Here is an 18,259-nt window from a genome sequence, read left to right on the forward strand (position 1 = left end):
AATCCTTACCGCCATCCGTGTAATGAGGCCCATAGTGTCCTTCGAACACCCCCATTTTGGTTAATTGAAGACATCCCAGTCAGCCGTGCTGTCCGCGGACACCCTAACTGCCTTTTTAAAAGAAATAAGACACAGAGGAATATACTACCAACACACTTCATATTTTATTATTTTATAAAAGTATACAAATTATGAAAGAGAGGGGGAAGCAGAAACGTATACAAATACAGGAGAATTAGGGGTTTGGACATGATTGATGGTAGGGAAGGAAGGGATTGAAGTCTCATCATAATGTTTTTCTTGCTGGGGAGTTTTTGGGGATAGTTGGCTGGGACATGGATAGGGGGTACAGGTACACGTGGCATAGTGATATTTATTTTTTCTTTTATATGGTCCTCGACAAAGTTTTTTAAAAGAATGACAATTTTCATTAATAGATCCATTTTTAGCTCCTTTCGCTGCAGATCATTTTCTAACGTCTCAGGTTCTGTATTATTTTTAATGTCTGTATGGTCTGTTAAAAAAAAATTGTTAAGTACACATAAAGTCATGGTTATTAACTGGCTTATATAGAGAAGTGTAGTGTCTACCATTAGTATCACTGTCTTCACTCATTTCATCCCGAGGAAAATATTCTTCCAAACATTCCAAAGTACTAGACATTTCTGTGTTAAAAAAGAAAATATTTGTTTTAGTTTACCTAATACAGCAAGTTTATAAATGTATACAATAAATGTAGTGTACTCACTAGTTTCTTGCTAAGTTTTGTTGTTACTGCTGCAAAGGTGTCCTGTTGATTTTTGCTGTGCAGTTTCTGTGAGGTAATTCTGTTGGAGGCATATTTTTTGTGTTTTGGTATATTCTACTTTGTTGCATAGGCTATGTAATTGGACTGTTAGTGTCTTACAAACACAGTTTAACTTTTTATTTATTATTGAATGTAATTTATTGATGTGCTGCTTTTTGAACATGTTTAGTGTTTTTTTTTGGATTATATAACATACCCCCTGAGTTTTTGGATAGTGTTGATGTTGTCCGAGTCTGTCTGCGAACACGTGCATGGTCCGCGGATATCAGACCCACTAGTGCAGGTAGGGGGTTCATTATATTCATTTTATATGTATATGAACTAAGGGCATCCTAGTAAATATTTATCAAATTTACATTATCTATACATCTATATTCAGTGAACAAACTTTGTTACAGGAACGTTGTGGTTAAGTTGCGCTAAGTTGCGCTACTAAAAACCTATGAAATTCAGTAAGAAAACGTTGTTAAAGGGATGTTATGGTTAAGTTGCGCTATAAAAACCTATGAAATTCAGGGAAAAAAACGTTGTTAAAGGGACGTTATGGTTCCAAGTAAAACCGAAAAACCCTGGAAATTAGCCAGTTATGGTAAGCTAAGCAACCATAACTCACGCCACCACCGTGCACTGCTAAGACTAACACCCAGGACATCAAAGATGACATCGCAAATATAATTGATGACATCACTGAAGATTTCACATGTGCATTTACGTTTCATGAAAAGTCTGTACAAGGGATTCTTATTGTCATGTTAATAAAAAAGTGTCATGGATCATTGGAATAAATATCATGAGGAACGTAGTGCATTAAGCAATTCATTAATCCAAATAGCATTCTATTATGAAGTTTTTTCCAGTATACTAAGGTACATATGTAGAAACATAGGTTTGAGAGGGCATTACCTTTGCAAACAACTTTACTTTTTTCGGCAAAATCAGAAAAGGCATACTGTGACATTGCAGATGAACACAAGCTGTTCAGCAAAACAACAGTGGTACTTACGGCTACATTTATGCCAGGACTTCAAAATCCAATAAATGACAAAGGGTTACAGATAACCAGATGGGAGCTGTTATTGGCAATCAACTCGATGATAAAAGGATTTAATGTAATCAAAGAGTGGGAGGTGGGACAGTAACAGGTGTGTAGGAAGAGAGTTGATGAAGTTAGTTGAGGGAACTAACCTTCAGAGAAATGTTAGATGCTCCATTGATTTCAGGTATCCTGAGCGTGTGGAGTTCTCCTCGGCCTCCATGTGCACGTGGCAGTGTAGGAGAGGACCCACAAACCCAGTCAGGCAACGTGCACGGGAATAGACAGGGCCTTTGGAGAGGGGGCTGGCAAAAGCCTGCCTGTGCACAATAGGCCAATATGTAAAGGTCCCAGGGCAATTGCCATGCAGGTAAAGTGAGAGAGGACGACTCCAAGCCTCTTACTAGGGTGCATGGCAAACAGTGGCCATCTTGTAGTTGCCACGAGGACCACCAGGCAAAAAAGGGCAATTTAAATAGTTCAACCCTTTGGCCACATGTTCGCTACCCCAGTGTGATAGATGGGCAGCAAAAATGCAAGGCAGAGGTTGCAACGTTCAGAAGAGCGCAACAATAAAAAAATATTTTGCTTTTCTGTAATTTCCGAATTTAAAGTTCTCTCCACATTACCAGAAGTGGTCCTACCTCATGTGAAGAGGAGAACACAATGTGGCCTCAAGAGAAAGCAGGAGCACCCTCCGGGTGTTTAGTAGAGCAGGCCACATCATCGTGACTCCAGAGAGATGGAGAGAAGAAGGCTGGGTCCATGTTGCAGGTCTTGAGGTGGGCCTTTGGAGAGGGGGCCAGCTAAAACCTGCCGGTCCCCAACAGGCCAATATGTTAAGCTCCCAGGCCAATCAGCATGCAGGTAAAGTGAGAGTAGAGAACTCCAAGCCTTCTACTAGGGTGCAAGGCAAACAGCGGCCATCTTGTAGCTGCCACAAGGACCACTAGGCAAAAAAGGGCAATTTAAATGGTTCACCGCTTTGGCCACATGCTCGCCACCCCAGTGTGATTGATGGGCAGCAAAAATGCAGCATGGAGGTCGCAGCGTTCAGAACAATAAAACATATTTAGCTTTTATGTAATTTCCAAATTTAAAGTTATCTCCACGTTACCAGAAGCGGTCTTACCTCATGTGAAGAGGAGAACACAATGTGGCCTCAAGAGAAATCAAGAGCACCCTCCGGGTGTGTGGTAAAGCAGGCCACGTCGTCGTGGCTCCAGAGAGAGGGAGTCATTAGGAGTAAGGGGTCATTCGGAGTAAGCTGATCTGGGAGAAATGCTGGTAAAATAGCTGATACAACCGACTCTGCCATTTTTCCCGGACTGGCATACTCCAAGTCTGCTCGTAGGGGCAGTGAACTACTGGCAGGCCCGACCCGCCGGCAGTAAATCCCATACCAGCAGAGAATTTACTGAATTACCGGCACCGTTAGCGGTGCCAGTGATTCTGTAGTTCTCATTCCATGGAGCCCGACTCCATGGAATGGGAACTTAGCGCCGTTGCCGGCGCCCATAATATCCCGGTAACACCGGGATATCAGGTGCTGGTAAAGGTAAGTTGAGTTTGCCAGTAACCTACTTGTGCTACCAGCAGACTCATAATGAGGCCCACAGCCACAAATGCATAATGAAATCAGGGAACAAGAACTAAAAGAAATAACCAACAAGGGCAGGCCCAGGAGACTGATCAAGACACCGCATAGACTGGTAGAAGAAATGTAACCAACTATTGAGATAGGTGAGGGGGAGATGTTATGCTGTTATGTAATGCTATCACTAAATCTGGCCAGAAGAAACTTAAGAAGGACATACTGGGCTCCAACACAGGCCTTTCTTTTGAAGGCACCTATGTCACGGCTTCTGCCAGAGAGACTCTCACAGACCTCTTCGTCGTTACCTCACCTGATCTATGAACTTGTTACATTGTTGCCTTTCTCTCTCCTATCTGCTCTTCTCCCATTAATGGTGGCACCCACTGGGAGGTTCTCCTTGACCTTTCTGCCATTTCCAGGGTCATCAGTAATGTCTATCGAAATTGAACCATCATGGTTCAGGGTCCACAACCCAACCTTCTTCTCTTTGACAGGCTCCAACTTTGTTGCTCAAACCTACCTATCCCTCTGCACAGGCTCCCCTGCCTACTGTGCCTTCTTCCTCCTCTGCACAGGCTCCCTTGACTACTGTGCCTTCCTCCTCCACTGCACTGGCCCCCTCACCCACTGTTCCTTCCTCCTCCCCTGCACAGGCTCCCTTGCCTACAGTACCTTCCTCCTCCTCTGTACAGGCTCCCTTGTCTTTCCTCAATGTCCCGGCTCCTGTGTCGGCCTTGGCTCTTCCACCACCTACCACTATCACTCTGGCTCTCTTGCCACCCATGGGTGGGACCACTGTCCCCTGCACCCCCCTGTGGAAGACCTTCAAAGAGGGCCAGGTCCTCCACATTTCCACTCTTAACTCTCGCTGTGCTGTCAAACACTCGTCTGACATCTGCAACCCCCTCATATTCATGGATCATGATATGCTCGCCATCAAGAGACGTTGTTCAAGGAGAGTTCTGTCACAAGCTTTGACACACTCCTCCCTGAAGGATACAAGATCATCTCTGTGCCCAGGCACAAGAGGGCAGGAGGGGGAGTGGCCCTGATCTTCCCAGAATGGATACCTGTGCCCATCAGCCCTACTCAGGCCAACTCCTCCTTCGAGTGCCTAGTCTGCAGGCTCTCACTCTCTCCTAAATCTTCTCTCCTTCTAGCCACCTTCTGTTGTCCACAGACAAGTCCACTCTCTTCCTCTCGGAATGGACTGAACTCGCCTCCTCTATACTTTCCTCCTCCTCCCAACTCCTCCGGCTGGGAGATCTCAACATCCATCTGGACTCTCCTGACTCCTCAGGACCTTTCTGCAATCTATGCAATTCTCTCTACCTTTTTATCCTATCCTCTGTCTCTACCACCACAGCGGACCAAACTTGCTTCCATCTCTGCCGACATCTCTCTCATTACCTACCTCTTTTGGACTGACCACTCTCTTCTCTCTTCACACTTGAAGCTATCCATTCCTCTTGCATCGGCACACCCGGAGCGGCCACGTGGTTTCAAAGTTACCGATGAAAAGAGTCTCAGAGACTGCCTTTGCCTCCACTTACTCTCCTCCCCGCATCTCCATCTCCAACACTTTTGATACTCTTGCCCCTGTCATGAGGGTCCGACTGAAGCCTTCCAAAATGAGCATTTCTCTGTACGATTACAATCTGGCTGCCCTTAAACGCAATTGTAGGGCAGCTGAACGGAAATGGAATTCGTCAGACGGCTCCTCTGACAAACTGGCCTGCTGCCGCCTTGAAAGGCAATATCAACTCTGCATCCATTCCAGAAAAGAGTCTTTATTCAAGCCTGCATCTCTGTGGCATCAACAACATGGCCAAACTTTTCAAAGTCTGTAGGGAACTGGCTAATCCTGCAGCAGCCTCCTCTTCTGTCACAACCACCCAGGATCTTTGCTCGGCCCTGGCTGCACACTTCACCTCAAAAACCCAAGTCATCCTTTCCTCTCTCTCTTCTACATCACATCACACACCAACACCTCTGGAACCTCCCTTGGCCCCTCCACCACGTCTCCTCTCACTCCCATTACACCTGATGAGGTCACCAGACAATTCCGGTCCATGAAGGTTTCATCCAGACAGGTAGACCCGGCCTTGGCTTACCTATGCAATCTCTCTTTTACCACTGGAGTTTTCCCAACTTCCCTTAAGTACACCCTCTGCTTAAGAAACCCTCGGCTGAACCCTCCACTCTGACAAATTACGACCCTTTCTCTTTCACTCCTTCCCTGGGCAAACTCCTGGAAAAGTTGGCTATCTCTCTGCTTACCCTCCGCAATGAATCTGAATATGCTTCCACAACCATCAGTCAGGGTTTAGCGCATCCAGGCATGGAAACTGCTCTTCTGAACACCTGTGATGACCTGCTCTCAAATCTTGACACTAACACTCCCTCTGTCCTCATTCTTCTTGACATCTCTTCTGCATTTGACACAGTAAATCACAACATCCTGATTGCACGTCTCTGTGACACCTTGGGAATCAAGGGTCAGGCTCTGGTGTGGTAAACCTCCTTCCTTTCCGACCGCCCATCCCAGGTGGAACTTTGGTCCTTTCTCTCTTCTATCACTATTTCAGCCTGTGGCGTCCCCCAGGGTTCTAACCTATACCCCTGGTTCTTCAATTCCTACATGGCTGCCCTGGCACGTGTGATTGCCAATTTAACCTCTAACTCCAATGTTCAGCGGATGGCACGCAACTCTCCTCGCTCATATCCGACTGTCTGGCCATAATTCAGTCATGATGTTCTGCAAACGACCTCTGCCTCAATGCCAGTGAGACTGAGATTGTTCCCATCAGGATTCCTGCTCTCGCTTTCCCACTCTCACTCTAGCTGGCCTCCCTTGGTCCTGCACCCACACCCACCTATGAGGCAAAAAACCTTGGGGTCACCTTCGACTCCACTCTCTCCTTCTCCACTCCGAGGAGCCAGATAGTCAGGAGATAACAAGACCTCCACAAATACACGTTTTATTTTCATATAATGTAAACCTGTAAAGGTTCCTCCAATCGCTAACTGGCTCCATGAACCTCAGCAGTATGTCAACTAGTGAGGGGCCACACATGCCGAGTAATTAACAGGCATTTCAGTATGAATCCTGTGGAACCTCATAAGGGATGGGACTGGCTGTAGTATGTTGAGGGCGTAGCCACTGCTTGACAAGACCACTGTGGCTATTGTATTTTGATACTTTGTTTATCCTAACAGGATAGGCTCCTTCAGGCATGTTTCAGCCTCATTGGGTGTTGCTATGCCACCTTGAGTGGGTTGGATATGCCCAGACATGGGTCCCGTGCCTGCTGTGCCTCGAGGCGCAAGCTGCATCACATTGATGCCCACTGAGGCTGAAACATGTCTGGGGATGCTTGTGGTCTCGCGCAGAAGGGATATGACCTAGCAGTTCGGGCTGGACTTCCCCTTTGGGGTGTGGGGTCAAGCCTGATTTGCATGTGGTCTTTCCCCATTCTGTAATGGATTGGCAGGCGAAGAACGACGGTCTGGAGGGTTGCCCAGAGCAATTACCAGAGGTTTAAGATTCATTCAAAACCTTCCAGACATAACCTCTTTGTTTTGCTTACGTTATGCCAGACCAGACACCCATAACATGAACTTCAACACTGTACACAAAACATCATTGTTCTGCTGTGCCAGCCCTGTGCGGTGAAAGCGGCCAGGGCTTAATGCACCATATAAAAGCTTTGTTACATGGAACGCCTCCAGGGTGCGGAAGACAGGGACAGATTGACCAGGGACAGCAGAACCACCAGAGGATAGGGAGGGGGTGAAATGAGACCCCAGGAAGCAGGACCTTGTTAGATGGTTCTGCGAGGTCAGTGGAGGAGGTTGCAGACCAAGAGACCAGCAGGAGGAAGAATGGTGCAGTGGAATGTTGCGGTGATGTGGGTATTGGTTAGTGAGTGCAAATGGAACTGCGTTGTGAATGTGCTTTGAGAGTGGCGAGTGTGCTTAGGAGAGGGAGCTTAAGGTGTGAATGTGAAGTGCTTGAGTGAGTGAGAGCAGGATGTCTGAATAGAAGGTACGATTGTGGAGAGGAAGTATTAGTGTGGAGGAGGAAGTAGTAGCGTAGCAACATGAAAGGGTGGAGCAAGGTTTTAGAAGTAGTGGGAGACATTGGAGGGATAGAGGAGGAAGAGGCAGGGAAGCAGGCAGGCAGGTGGAAGAGAGGAGGGTAGCAAGAGGGGCGTATCAGGAAGTGAGAGGGAGAGGAGTGCGTGGACGTGGTAGGATAGAGGCTGTATTAGGCAGAGTGTCTGAAAGGCAGAGTACACTGTATATTGATATGATATGATATGATATTTTATTTGTATCGCGCTCGTACACAAGTGTTTCAGAGCACAACAAGGCAAGGGAGGGGAACAGGGGAGAACAAAACAACGATCTTACTCGGCCCAGTGACATTGAGATCGTGCAAGTGAAAGGGAAAGGGGAAAAAGTGCATGGAAGGGGGAGAGTGGAAAGTGCAGAGCAGAGGATAAACAGATAAATAATAATAAATACAAATACAATATATAATGGAGCAATAAACAGGGGTAGTGCAGCCAGCAAGTGGCAAGTGCTGTGTTTACGGCAGCAGAACTGGATAAGTCTGATAAGTGCATAAAAAGAAGAAAATGGGGGAATGGGGGACTGTATGGGTACAGATACAGTCCCCCGTGCTAGGGGTGGCCGGGAGGCACTGCAGAAGGGTGGCAGGGTGAGCAGGTAACTGGGCCAAGGGGATGGAGGGTGGCCAGATGCACAGTGCCAAGAGAGAGCAGATCAGCAAGGGAGAGGGGGGGCAAAGGTGGATGCAAAGAGGAAGGTCTTGAGGTGCTTCCGGAACCGGAGATGGTTCTCTTCAAGTTTTGGAGTGGCGGGGGGATGTTCCAGAGGGAGGCCCTGGCCGAAGACAGAGATCTACCCCCGGCTCGTTTCTTTGAGAAACGACTGACAGTGAGGGAGTTCAAGGTAGAGGAGCGAAGAGCTCAAGAGGGGAGATATTTGCAAAGGGATAGCTGAAGGTATTTTGAACCAAGGCCCCAAAAAGCCTTGTGGACAATGCAGAGGGTTTTAAATTTAATCCTTGCATCCACTGGGCACCAATGGAGAGATTTCAGTTCTGGATAAGTTGCAGAGGGCGAAGAGTAGAGGCAAATAGATTTAGAAAGAGGCTGTTACAATAGTCCAACCTAGAGAGAACCAGAGCTTGGGAGACAGTGAGCTTCTGGAGGAAGGAGAGTAAAGGAAGAGTGCCTCTGAGGAGGTGCAATAGGAAGTTTTACTTTTTAGAGAGACCTCAGAGATGTGGGCGGAGAAGGAAAGTGTGGAGTCAAAGATGACACCGAGATTCTTAGCCTCACATGTGGGGATAGGAGGATGGCCAAGCGAGGCCGGCCAGAGAGAGAGGGGAAAGTATGGAGAAGGGTTGCCGATGAGGAGGATCTCTGTCTTGCTGGCATTCAGACAAAGATCATTGGCGGCACACCAATCTTGAATGGCAGTTAGGCAATCAGCGATGAGGGAGGGAGAGGAGGTGGCCTAGGGAAGCCTGAAAATGAGTTGAGTGTTGTCAGCGTAGCACTGGAAATTTGAGCATAGAGTGGCAATGCAGTGAGCCAGAGTTGCCATGGAGCTGGTTAAAAAGCCAGGGTGAGAGGTTAGACCCCTGGGGAACACCACTGGTAGAGAGGAAGATAGACGAAAGGAAGGACCCAAGTTGGACCTGGGAGGGTCGCTCTGAGAGGAAAGTGGTCAGCCAGGCCAGAGCCTGATCAGTGATACCCAGGTTTTCACAGTGACGGTTGAGCAGGATGGTATGGCGAACCGTGTCGAAGGCAGCAGAGAGATCGAGGAGGATGAGGACAGAGGGAATGTAGAGTCAAGGTTGGAGAGCAGATCTTCACGGATGTTCAGGAGAGCAGTTTCCGTGCTTCTGGCTGCTCTGAAACCAGACTGGTGGTCATGGAGACAGCCAACAGAATCAGAATGAAGGTTAAGCTGAGAGATGGCCAGCTTTTCCAGGAGTTCGCCCAGAAAGGGAGTAATGGAGATTGGGCGATAGTTAGCCAGACAGTTGTACATAACTGACCACTGGGTAGTGTAGGGTCAGTACAGGAAGCCCCTGAAGGAGGTTAGACAGATAAGACCCCTTTCCTTTAGCCCTTCACTTCTAGTGACAGTCGGAATCTAGACAGTAGGTTCACATTCTATGCGCACTTTGCTGGGGAGTAGGGATGCCTGGACTAGAGAAGATGGGCTCTTTCTAGAGGTATTTTTGTATTCGGTCATTTCTGCAGATACCGTTGCATTGTACTGAATCTAGCCCAGTGTCTACTTTTATAGGGGGGTGGCCTATCCTTGCACTTACTACCTTTCCTGACCTACCCTTTTCCCCAGTAGGGCACACATGGACTTAGGGTGAGCCGGGGTGCCAGAGAATGGTATGTGGTGGGTCGAGGGCAAAGATGCAAGTGATAAAAGTGTTTTATTGTCCCCCCTAGCCCTGTCTTCTGCCAAGTGTACAATACACTATCCCCCTGTTGCAAATGCTTGCCTACACATCTGGTTCACTTAGAAGAAGAATCCAAATTGCTTCACAGCGCAGGCCCTGAAGAAGCTTACAGTGTGAAACATGCATAGCACAGCAGGCAATCAGTGCCGCCGGTAACCTAGGGATCTATAGATCCCGTGGAATAGGACAGGAGATGATTATTATGCATGATAAGCAAATACATGTTATTTCACGCAATTAAAATAAAGATATGCTATTGCATTGAAGTTTTAGTGCATTGAATATACCCAGTTGGTCTTGATATGCTGTGAGCGTGGGATTGTGCAGGTGCAACCCCTGGTGGGAGTCAATAGCAGCTTAAGCGCTCAATCTGGTGCTCACAGGGTGAAGCACTGTGTTCCTCTCAACTCAATGCCCACCCTGTGACAGGGCCCGCTTAGAAGCCATGCTATCCTTTCTAATGGCAAGCATCTAATCCTACTGGTAGCTGCTGCCAATTGCTGCTAAAAGATCCAAAAGGTTTAATGCTGCAACACTGCCACTACCCCATGAGACTATCGAGCAGTGACAAAGCACAAGCTCCCCGGTGCCATGGCCACCCCTAAAGCAGGGCTGGAACTCATTGAGGATGCAGGGGTCCTCCACAGAGGCCTCTGCAGCCATGTCACAATACACTCCAGGCATCTCTATGGGGAAGCTTGCAGGGGTCCTCCACAGAGACCTCTGCAGCCATGTCACAATACACTCCAGGCATCTCCATTCTAGGCCAGTTGTTTTTTTAACTAATGCTCCCGTGCCAGAGCTGAGAGTTAATCATGAAAACCAGCCGCTCCTGCACCATAGTGGGGAGGTAATCACCTAAATAGGGTGCCGATGTGAAAGCATCAGCACCCTATTGCTGTTAAATGCGCCTGTCCTGCACTGGACAGTGCGGTGCCAGTACAAGAGCGGGGCACATTTCATTTCAATAGGGCGCCTGCCGTGCCTTCTCCTACCATGGCACCTCGGGGGAGCCCTTGAAAGATTACCGCAAGCTGGCATGACGGGGGGCAAATGGCGCCCCGGGAGGTGGCCTAGGCAGCCCTACCCTAAGGCCGGCCCATGACAGGAGCAAGTAGCCATCTGGGCGCTGGAAGTCTGTAATGCATTAGGTTCAGAGCGCACTGCCGGCACCAATGTATTCAAGTGGGCTGGACGGTGCGCACTGGCAACACTAATGTATGCGAGGGGGCTGGACAGTGTACACTGCTGACACTAATGTATGCAAGGGGGCTGGAGAGAGCGCACTGCCGGCACTAATGTATGCCAGGGGGCTGCACAGTGCGCACTGCCGACACTGATGTATGCGAGGGGGCTGGATAGTGTGCACTGCTGACACTAATGTATGTGAGGGGGCTGCACAGTGCGCACTGCCGACACTAATGTATGCAAGGGGGTTTGATAGAGTGCACTGCCAACACTAATGTATGCAAGGGGGCTGCACAGTGCGGACTGCCGACACTAATGCATACAAGGGAGCTGGACAGTGAGCACTGCTGACACTAATGTATGCAGGGGGGCTGGACTGTGCGCACTGCCAACACTATTGTATGCGAGGGGGCTGGAAAGTGCGCACTACCGACACTAATGTATGCAAGGGGCTGGACAGTCCGCACTGCTGACACAAATGTATGCGAGGGGGCTGCAAAGCGCACACTACCGACACTAATGTATGCAAGGGGGCTGGACAGTGCACACTGCTGACACTAATGTATGCAAGGGGGCAAGACAGTGCGCACTGCAACACTAAAGTATGCAAGGGGACTGGACAGTGAGAACTGCCGACACTAATGTATGCAAGGGGGCTGCACAGTGTGCACTGCCAACACTAATGTATGCAAGGGGGCTGGACAGTGCACACTGCTGACACTAATGTATGCAAGGGGGCAAGACAGTGCGCACTGCCGACACTAATGTATGCAAGGGAACTGGACTGTGAGCACTACCGACACTAATGTATGCAAGGGGCTGGACAGTGCACACTGCTGACACTAATGTATGCAAGGGGGCAAGACAGTGCTCACTGCCGACACTAATGTATGCAAGGGGGCTGGACAGAGAGCACTGCAACACTAATGTATGCAAGGGGACTGGAAAGTGAGCACTGCTGACACTAATGTATGCAAAGGGGCTGCACAGTGCGCACTGGCAACACTAATGTATGCAAGGGGGCTGGACAGTCCGCACTGCCAACACTAATGTATGCTAGGGGGCTGGACAGTGCGCACTGCTGACACTAAAGTATGCGAGGGGGCTGGACAGTGTGCACTGCCAACACTAATGTATGGAAGGGGACTGGAAAGTCCGCTCTGCTGACACTAATGTATGCAAGGGGGCTGAAAAGTCTGCACTGCCGACACTAATGTATGCTAGGGGGCTGGACAGTGCACACTGCTGACACTAATGTATGCTAGGGGGCTGGACAGTGTACACTGCTGACACTAATGTATGCTAGGGGGCTGGACAGTGCGCACTGCTGACACTAATGTATGCTAGGGGGCTGGACAGTGCGCACTGCCGACACTAATGTATGCAATGGGGCTGGACAGTGAGCACAGCTGAGATTAATGTATGCAAGGGGGCTGGACAATGCGCACTGCTGGCACTAATGTATGCAAGGGGGCTGGACAGTGCATCCTGCTCACTATGGTCCAGGCTCACTAAAAAGACATAAGGTGACCTGAGCAGTTCCAAAACAAGCGCATGCGCGGACCTTAATTCTGAGAATCTAACCCATTATCGGTGCAAGTCTTGGTGCAAAAATGCATCTGAAATGCAGGGAATTCATCCTCGGCACTGGTGAAGGGTTCTGCGATGAGTGTATCTTTTAGAAGGACGTCTTTGCTGAGATGCGGGTAATTCATCCTTGGCACTGGTGAAGGGTTCTGCGATGAGTGCATCTTTTAGAAGGACATCTTTGCTGAAAGGTAGGGGAATTCATCCTCGGTACGGGTGAAGGGGTCTGGGATGAGTGCATCTTTTAGAAGGACATCTTTGCTGAAATGCAGGTAATTCTTCCTCAGTACTGGTGAAGGGTTCTGCGATGAGTGTATCTTTTAGAAGGACATCTTTGCTGAAATGCGGGGAATTCATCCTTGGTACTGGTGAAGGGTTCTGCGATGAGTGCATCATTTAGAGGGACATCTTTGCTGAGATGCGGGTAATTCACCCTTGGTACTGGTGAAGGGTACTGAGATGAGTGCATCTTTTAGAAGGACATCTTTGCTGAAATGCGGGTAATTCATCCTTGGTACTGGGGAAAGGTTCTGGGATGAATGGGTGCACTATGCACATTGAGTGCTCAGCTCGTGCTACTTTCACTCAGTTTAATGCACGTTCATAACTTATCATCATCAAGCGCGCCTTGAAACACGTGTGTATAGGCGCGTTATAAATGCCATATCATATCATCTAAACATTCAGGGGATTTGTAGGGCCCCAGTTCTTTTAAAATTCCGCATCTGTTTTATGAAATTGCTTTAGCTTTAAAACAATTTAATTAGATGCCTCCATGAATCTGTTGATGAAAGTAGCCTTTTATAACATGCTTTTAAAATACATTAAAAACGAAACGGATAAAAGATGTTTTATAGAAAGCAAGTCCGGAGGGGTCAGGGAGGGGTCAGGGAATACTTTTGCTCTGGGTAGTTTCCAGCCCTACCCACAGCAGCAGCACTCACTGGAGAGCCCAGGGAGGGGTAGAAGTCCTGCAGAGCTCCCCCCCCCCCCACACACACAACGGAAGCCTTACCTGTGCCCACCAGGACGGCAGTGGCAAGGATAGCGCCAAGAAGTGCCTTCATCTCTGCGATCTGATGCAGCCGCCTCGGTGTGGTATGCTGGGTCGCTGTGGTGTCTGTGGGATGGAGGAGTCTGTTGGATGTCTGTTTTGGGGATGGCTGTTTGTGGTGTGTCTGCACCTGGGGCCAGTGACTGCTGGTCTGGGGGTAGAGGCCTTATATAGCATTATCGTCAGGTCATAAGGAACTGCCCTCACCGGGAAACGCAGGTGTCCTATGAATATTAACTTGGCTTGATGGATGCTTCTTCTGGGAAGAGTATTTTACAGCTGCAATGGGAGTAAATAAGAAGACACAGAGTGCATCACATGTTTAATGATTTGCTTTATTGTATTGTTCAAATCGCAGTCTTTACTGGAAAGCAGCGCAGGGCTGTATAGGGTGTGGGCAGCACGGAATGTCGCTTTGCATGCAATATAGGTTATAATACACACTTTATGGTTCTTAATTGTGTAAATAAAGCAAATCTTTATCAGTAATCAGGACAAAAAGAATCAGGATACACGCAGTGTGGCGAAATGACGTTTGCTCTGCAGGGGTAGAGCGGTGAGTAGCGAATAAACCACCAACTCAGCCCTCACACTTCTACAGACCACCAGTAGTCAGCCCTCACACTTCTACAGAGCACCTACTCAGCCCTCACACTTCTACAGACCACAATACTCAGCCCTCACACTTCTACATACCACAGTACTCAGCCCTCACACTTCTACAGAGCACCTACTCAGCCCTCACACTTCTACAGACCACCTACTCAGCCCTCACGCTTCTACAGACCACAGTACTCAGCCCTCACACTTCTACAGACCACCTACTCAACCCGCACACTTCTACAGACCACAGTACTCAGCGCTCACACTTCTGTAGACCACAGTACTCAGCCCTCACACTTCTACAGACCACAGTACTCAGCCCTCACACCTCTACAGACCACCTACTCAGCCCTCACGCTTCTACAGACCACAGTACTCAGCCCTGACACTTCTACAGACCACAGTACTCAGCCCTCAGACTTCTACAGACCACAGTACTCAGCCCTCACACTTCTACAGACCACAGTACTCAGCACTCACTCTTCTGCAGACCACCAGTGATCCCAATCATACAGGGGAAACAGGCACAGCCAAGAGAGGTACATCCATTGTCCTTGGTGGTAACATGGCCCGAGGGAGGCGATGCTCCCAAGGGGGGAGTGTTTGGGATTCAGTAGGACCCCATAACAGTCCAAAACAGTCCAAAACAAGGAATGCCCAATCAAGGTTCTTTATATACATATTCACTGAAAAACCTTACTTAAGGTGCAGTTAAGATGCGCAGATTTAACGCAACAAAACCCTTGAAATTCAGCCGTTGTGGGAAGTCATGTCCAGCTTACCTCGGCCCACTCCCATTCATGTCCCCCATAATGCCATGTCCCCCATAAGGCCATTTTGTATGTCATTGTTAATCACGTCTCTTATAAAAATGTTTGTGCTCTAGGACTTTGCAACAGGAACAGGCCGAGTTAAGCTGTTCATGACTTCCCACAACGGCTGAATTTCAAGGGTTTTGTTGCGTTAAATCTGTGTAACTTAACTGTACCTTAACTAATGTTTTTTCTGTGAATTTCAAGGGTTATGTTATAGAATAGTTTTTTTACAGGCCACTAGCCATGTCCAGTGGCCACTGCCTTCTACCGTGTTCACTGTACATGTTCCCCCAATATGTTTCTTTTTGACCCACTAGGAAGCCACGGCTCTTGGCCGTGGCCACTATACATATCTTTCGGGCCCATCAGTGAGGGCCTTTGGCCCTGGCCAGTGAGTACGGTGGAACGCCGTGCCCACTGTATATTTCAAAACACTACTGGGCCACTAGCCATTGTTCCCCCAATGTGTTTCTTTTCAACCCACTAGGTGGCCACAGACTTTGGCATTGTCCACTGATGGCTCACTGTGGCCAGCTACATCTGCCTCTCTGTGCCTGACGATTGACTACCTACTATTCTTACCGGCCTATGGTGGACCGGCAGCCTTTAGCTGGCCCATCCCTTCAAAGGCCCACTATCTAAGGCCCTGTCTGTTGCCCTGTCTGTTGCCTAGACGTGCCCTGGGAAACTGTCTCCCCCGATACCACTATTCTAAGATGCTCCTGAAAATGCCTCCGTTAACCTCCATTCTGCCATCAATATGCCTGACTGTTGCCCCCGAGCTGCGCTATCAAGTGAGTTTTGCAGCTGCGACAGCATCATAAAACTCCTCTCTCCTCTGAATCTTACTCTGCCACTTTGAACCTGCTCCTCGTTTCTCTGTGACTCTGTTTCCTCTGCACCTCTTCATTGACTCTACCACCATTCCACAGTAGGGCTACACTGCTTTGTGTGCCCCTCAAAGTCCGTCTCTCGGCAAATTACCATGCTGTTTGATGAAAATCGAAATTAGCTGTGCCCACTTTGCTGTTAGAAATTGCCTGCTTGTCCGGAAATCGAAATGCGCTGTTCCCCCTTTGCTGTTAGAAAGTGCCTGCTTATCTGAAAATCGAAATTAGCTGTGCCCCCTTTGCTGTAGAAAGTGCATGCTTGTCTGGAAATCGAAATTAGCTGTGCCCCCTTTGCTGTTAGAAAGTGCCTGCTTGTCTGAAAATCGTAATTAGCTGTGCCCCCTTTGCTGTTTGAAAGTGCCTGCTTGCCTGAAAATCGTAATTAGCTGTGCCCCCTTTGCTGTTAGAAAGTGCCTGCTTGTCTGAAAATCATAATTAGCTGTACCCCCTTTGCTGTTAGAAAGTGCCTGCTTGCCTGAAAATCGTAATTAGCTGTGCACCCTTTGCTGTTAGAAAGTGCCTGCTTGTCTGAAAATCATAATTAGCTGTACCCCCTTTGCTGTTAGAAAGTGCCTGCTTGCCTGGAAATCGTAATTAGCTGTGCCCCCTTTGCTGTTAGAAAGTGCCTGCTTGCAAGTAAATCAGAATTAGCTGTGCCCCCTTTGCTGTAGAAAGTGCCTGCTTGCCTGTAATTTGTGATTAGCTTTGTGCAGTGGCTACTTTATGTTTTCATTCTGCTCTGCTAAAATTGACTATCTGTGTACACTACCCACTGTCTCTGCCCCTGTGCTCCCCACTTCCTCCTTGTGCCTCAGTACTTCAGACTGGTAAGTGTCCTCCTCACACCACAGCTAGCTATGTCTCTATCTATCTCTCCTATCTTCTATGTTTGCTATCTCCTATCCCTCTCCTATCACTAAAACCTGCCGGAAGAAACGTAAGAACGACATACTGGGCTCCAACTGAGGCCTTCCTATTGCAGACACCTATGTCACGACTTCCGCCAGAGAGACTCTCACTGACATCCTTTTCTTCATCTATGCCCTGACCTATGGACTTGCTACATGGTCGGCTTTCTCTCTCCTATCACCACTTCTCCCATTAATGGTGGCACTCACTGGGAGGTTCTCCTGGACCTCTTCACCATTTCCAGAATCATCATTAATGTCTACTTCAACAGAACCATCATGTTTCAGGGTCCTCAACCCAACCTTCTTTTCTTTGACAGACTCTTCCCTTGCCTCTCTAACCTTACCTCCACTTCTGGCCAGGCTCCCTGGCCCACTGTGCCTTCCTCCTCATCTGCACAGTCTTCCTTGCCCACTGTGCCTCCCGCCTCCTCCTCTGCACAGGCGCCTGTGTCTTGACTTACTGTCCTGGCTCACTTGTCGGACTTGACTCTCTGCTATCCTCTACTAATCCTCTGGCCCTCTTGCCACCCTCGGGGGAGGGGGGGTAACACTGTCCCCTGTGCCCCCTCTGAATACCTTCAAGGATGGCAAGCTGCTCCACATTGCCACCTTTAACACTCGCTCCATGGTAAAACACTTGACTGACATCTGCAACCTTCTCGAATTCATGGATCTTGATGTGCTTGCCATCACTGAGACATGGATCAAGGATAGCTCCATAACAGGCCTTGACACTCTCCTCCCTGAAGGCTATAAAATCCTTTCTGTGCCCAGGCCAAAGAAGAAACGCGGTGGAGTAGCGCTGATCTTCCCTGAATGGATACCTGTGTCCATTATCCCTACTTAGGCTCTCACTCTCTCCTAAATATTCTCTCCTTATGGCCACCTTCTATTGACCTCCTGGACAGTCCACTCTCTTCCTTTCTGAATGGGCTGCCCTGCCCTCCTCTCTACTTTCCTCCTCCTCTCAACTCCTCCTGCTGGGTGATCTCAACATCCATCTGGACTCTCCTGAATCCTCAGGACCTTTCCTCAACCTATGTGACTCTCTCTCCCTCTCTATCTTACCCTCTGGCTCCATGCAAACCGCAGGCCACACGTTGGATGCTTTCATCTCAACTGACATCCCACTCTCTATCCCTCTCACTTCCTCTCTCTCTTGGACTGACCACTCTCTTCTATCTACACACCTGAAACTCTCCTCTCCTCTTGCACCGACACACCCTGCACAGCCACTTGGTTTCAAAGTC

At 48.5% G+C, this 18,259-nt stretch overlaps 1 protein-coding gene across 3 annotated transcripts in view; it reads right to left on the minus strand.

Annotated features, from left to right (window-relative positions):
* Nucleotides 1-18,259, minus strand: part of LOC138498132 (lymphocyte antigen 6E-like) — a 1,052,795-nt gene that overhangs the window by 216,554 nt on the left and 817,982 nt on the right. The window contains exon 1 of one of the 3 annotated variants that reach the window (XM_069622004.1): nt 13,752-13,917. The exons of the other annotated variants lie outside the window; for them this stretch is intronic. Coding sequence (XP_069478105.1) covers nt 13,752-13,803 — 52 coding nt within the window. The 5' untranslated portion in view covers nt 13,804-13,917. Of the gene's footprint in view, nt 1-13,751; nt 13,918-18,259 lie in introns of those variants that run through there. 3 annotated transcript variants of the gene reach the window in all.

Source organism: Ambystoma mexicanum, chromosome 5q (genome assembly GCF_040938575.1).
Source record: "Ambystoma mexicanum isolate Mex_15411 chromosome 5q, UKY_AmexF1_1, whole genome shotgun sequence".
Taxonomy (NCBI): domain Eukaryota; kingdom Metazoa; phylum Chordata; class Amphibia; order Caudata; family Ambystomatidae; genus Ambystoma; species Ambystoma mexicanum.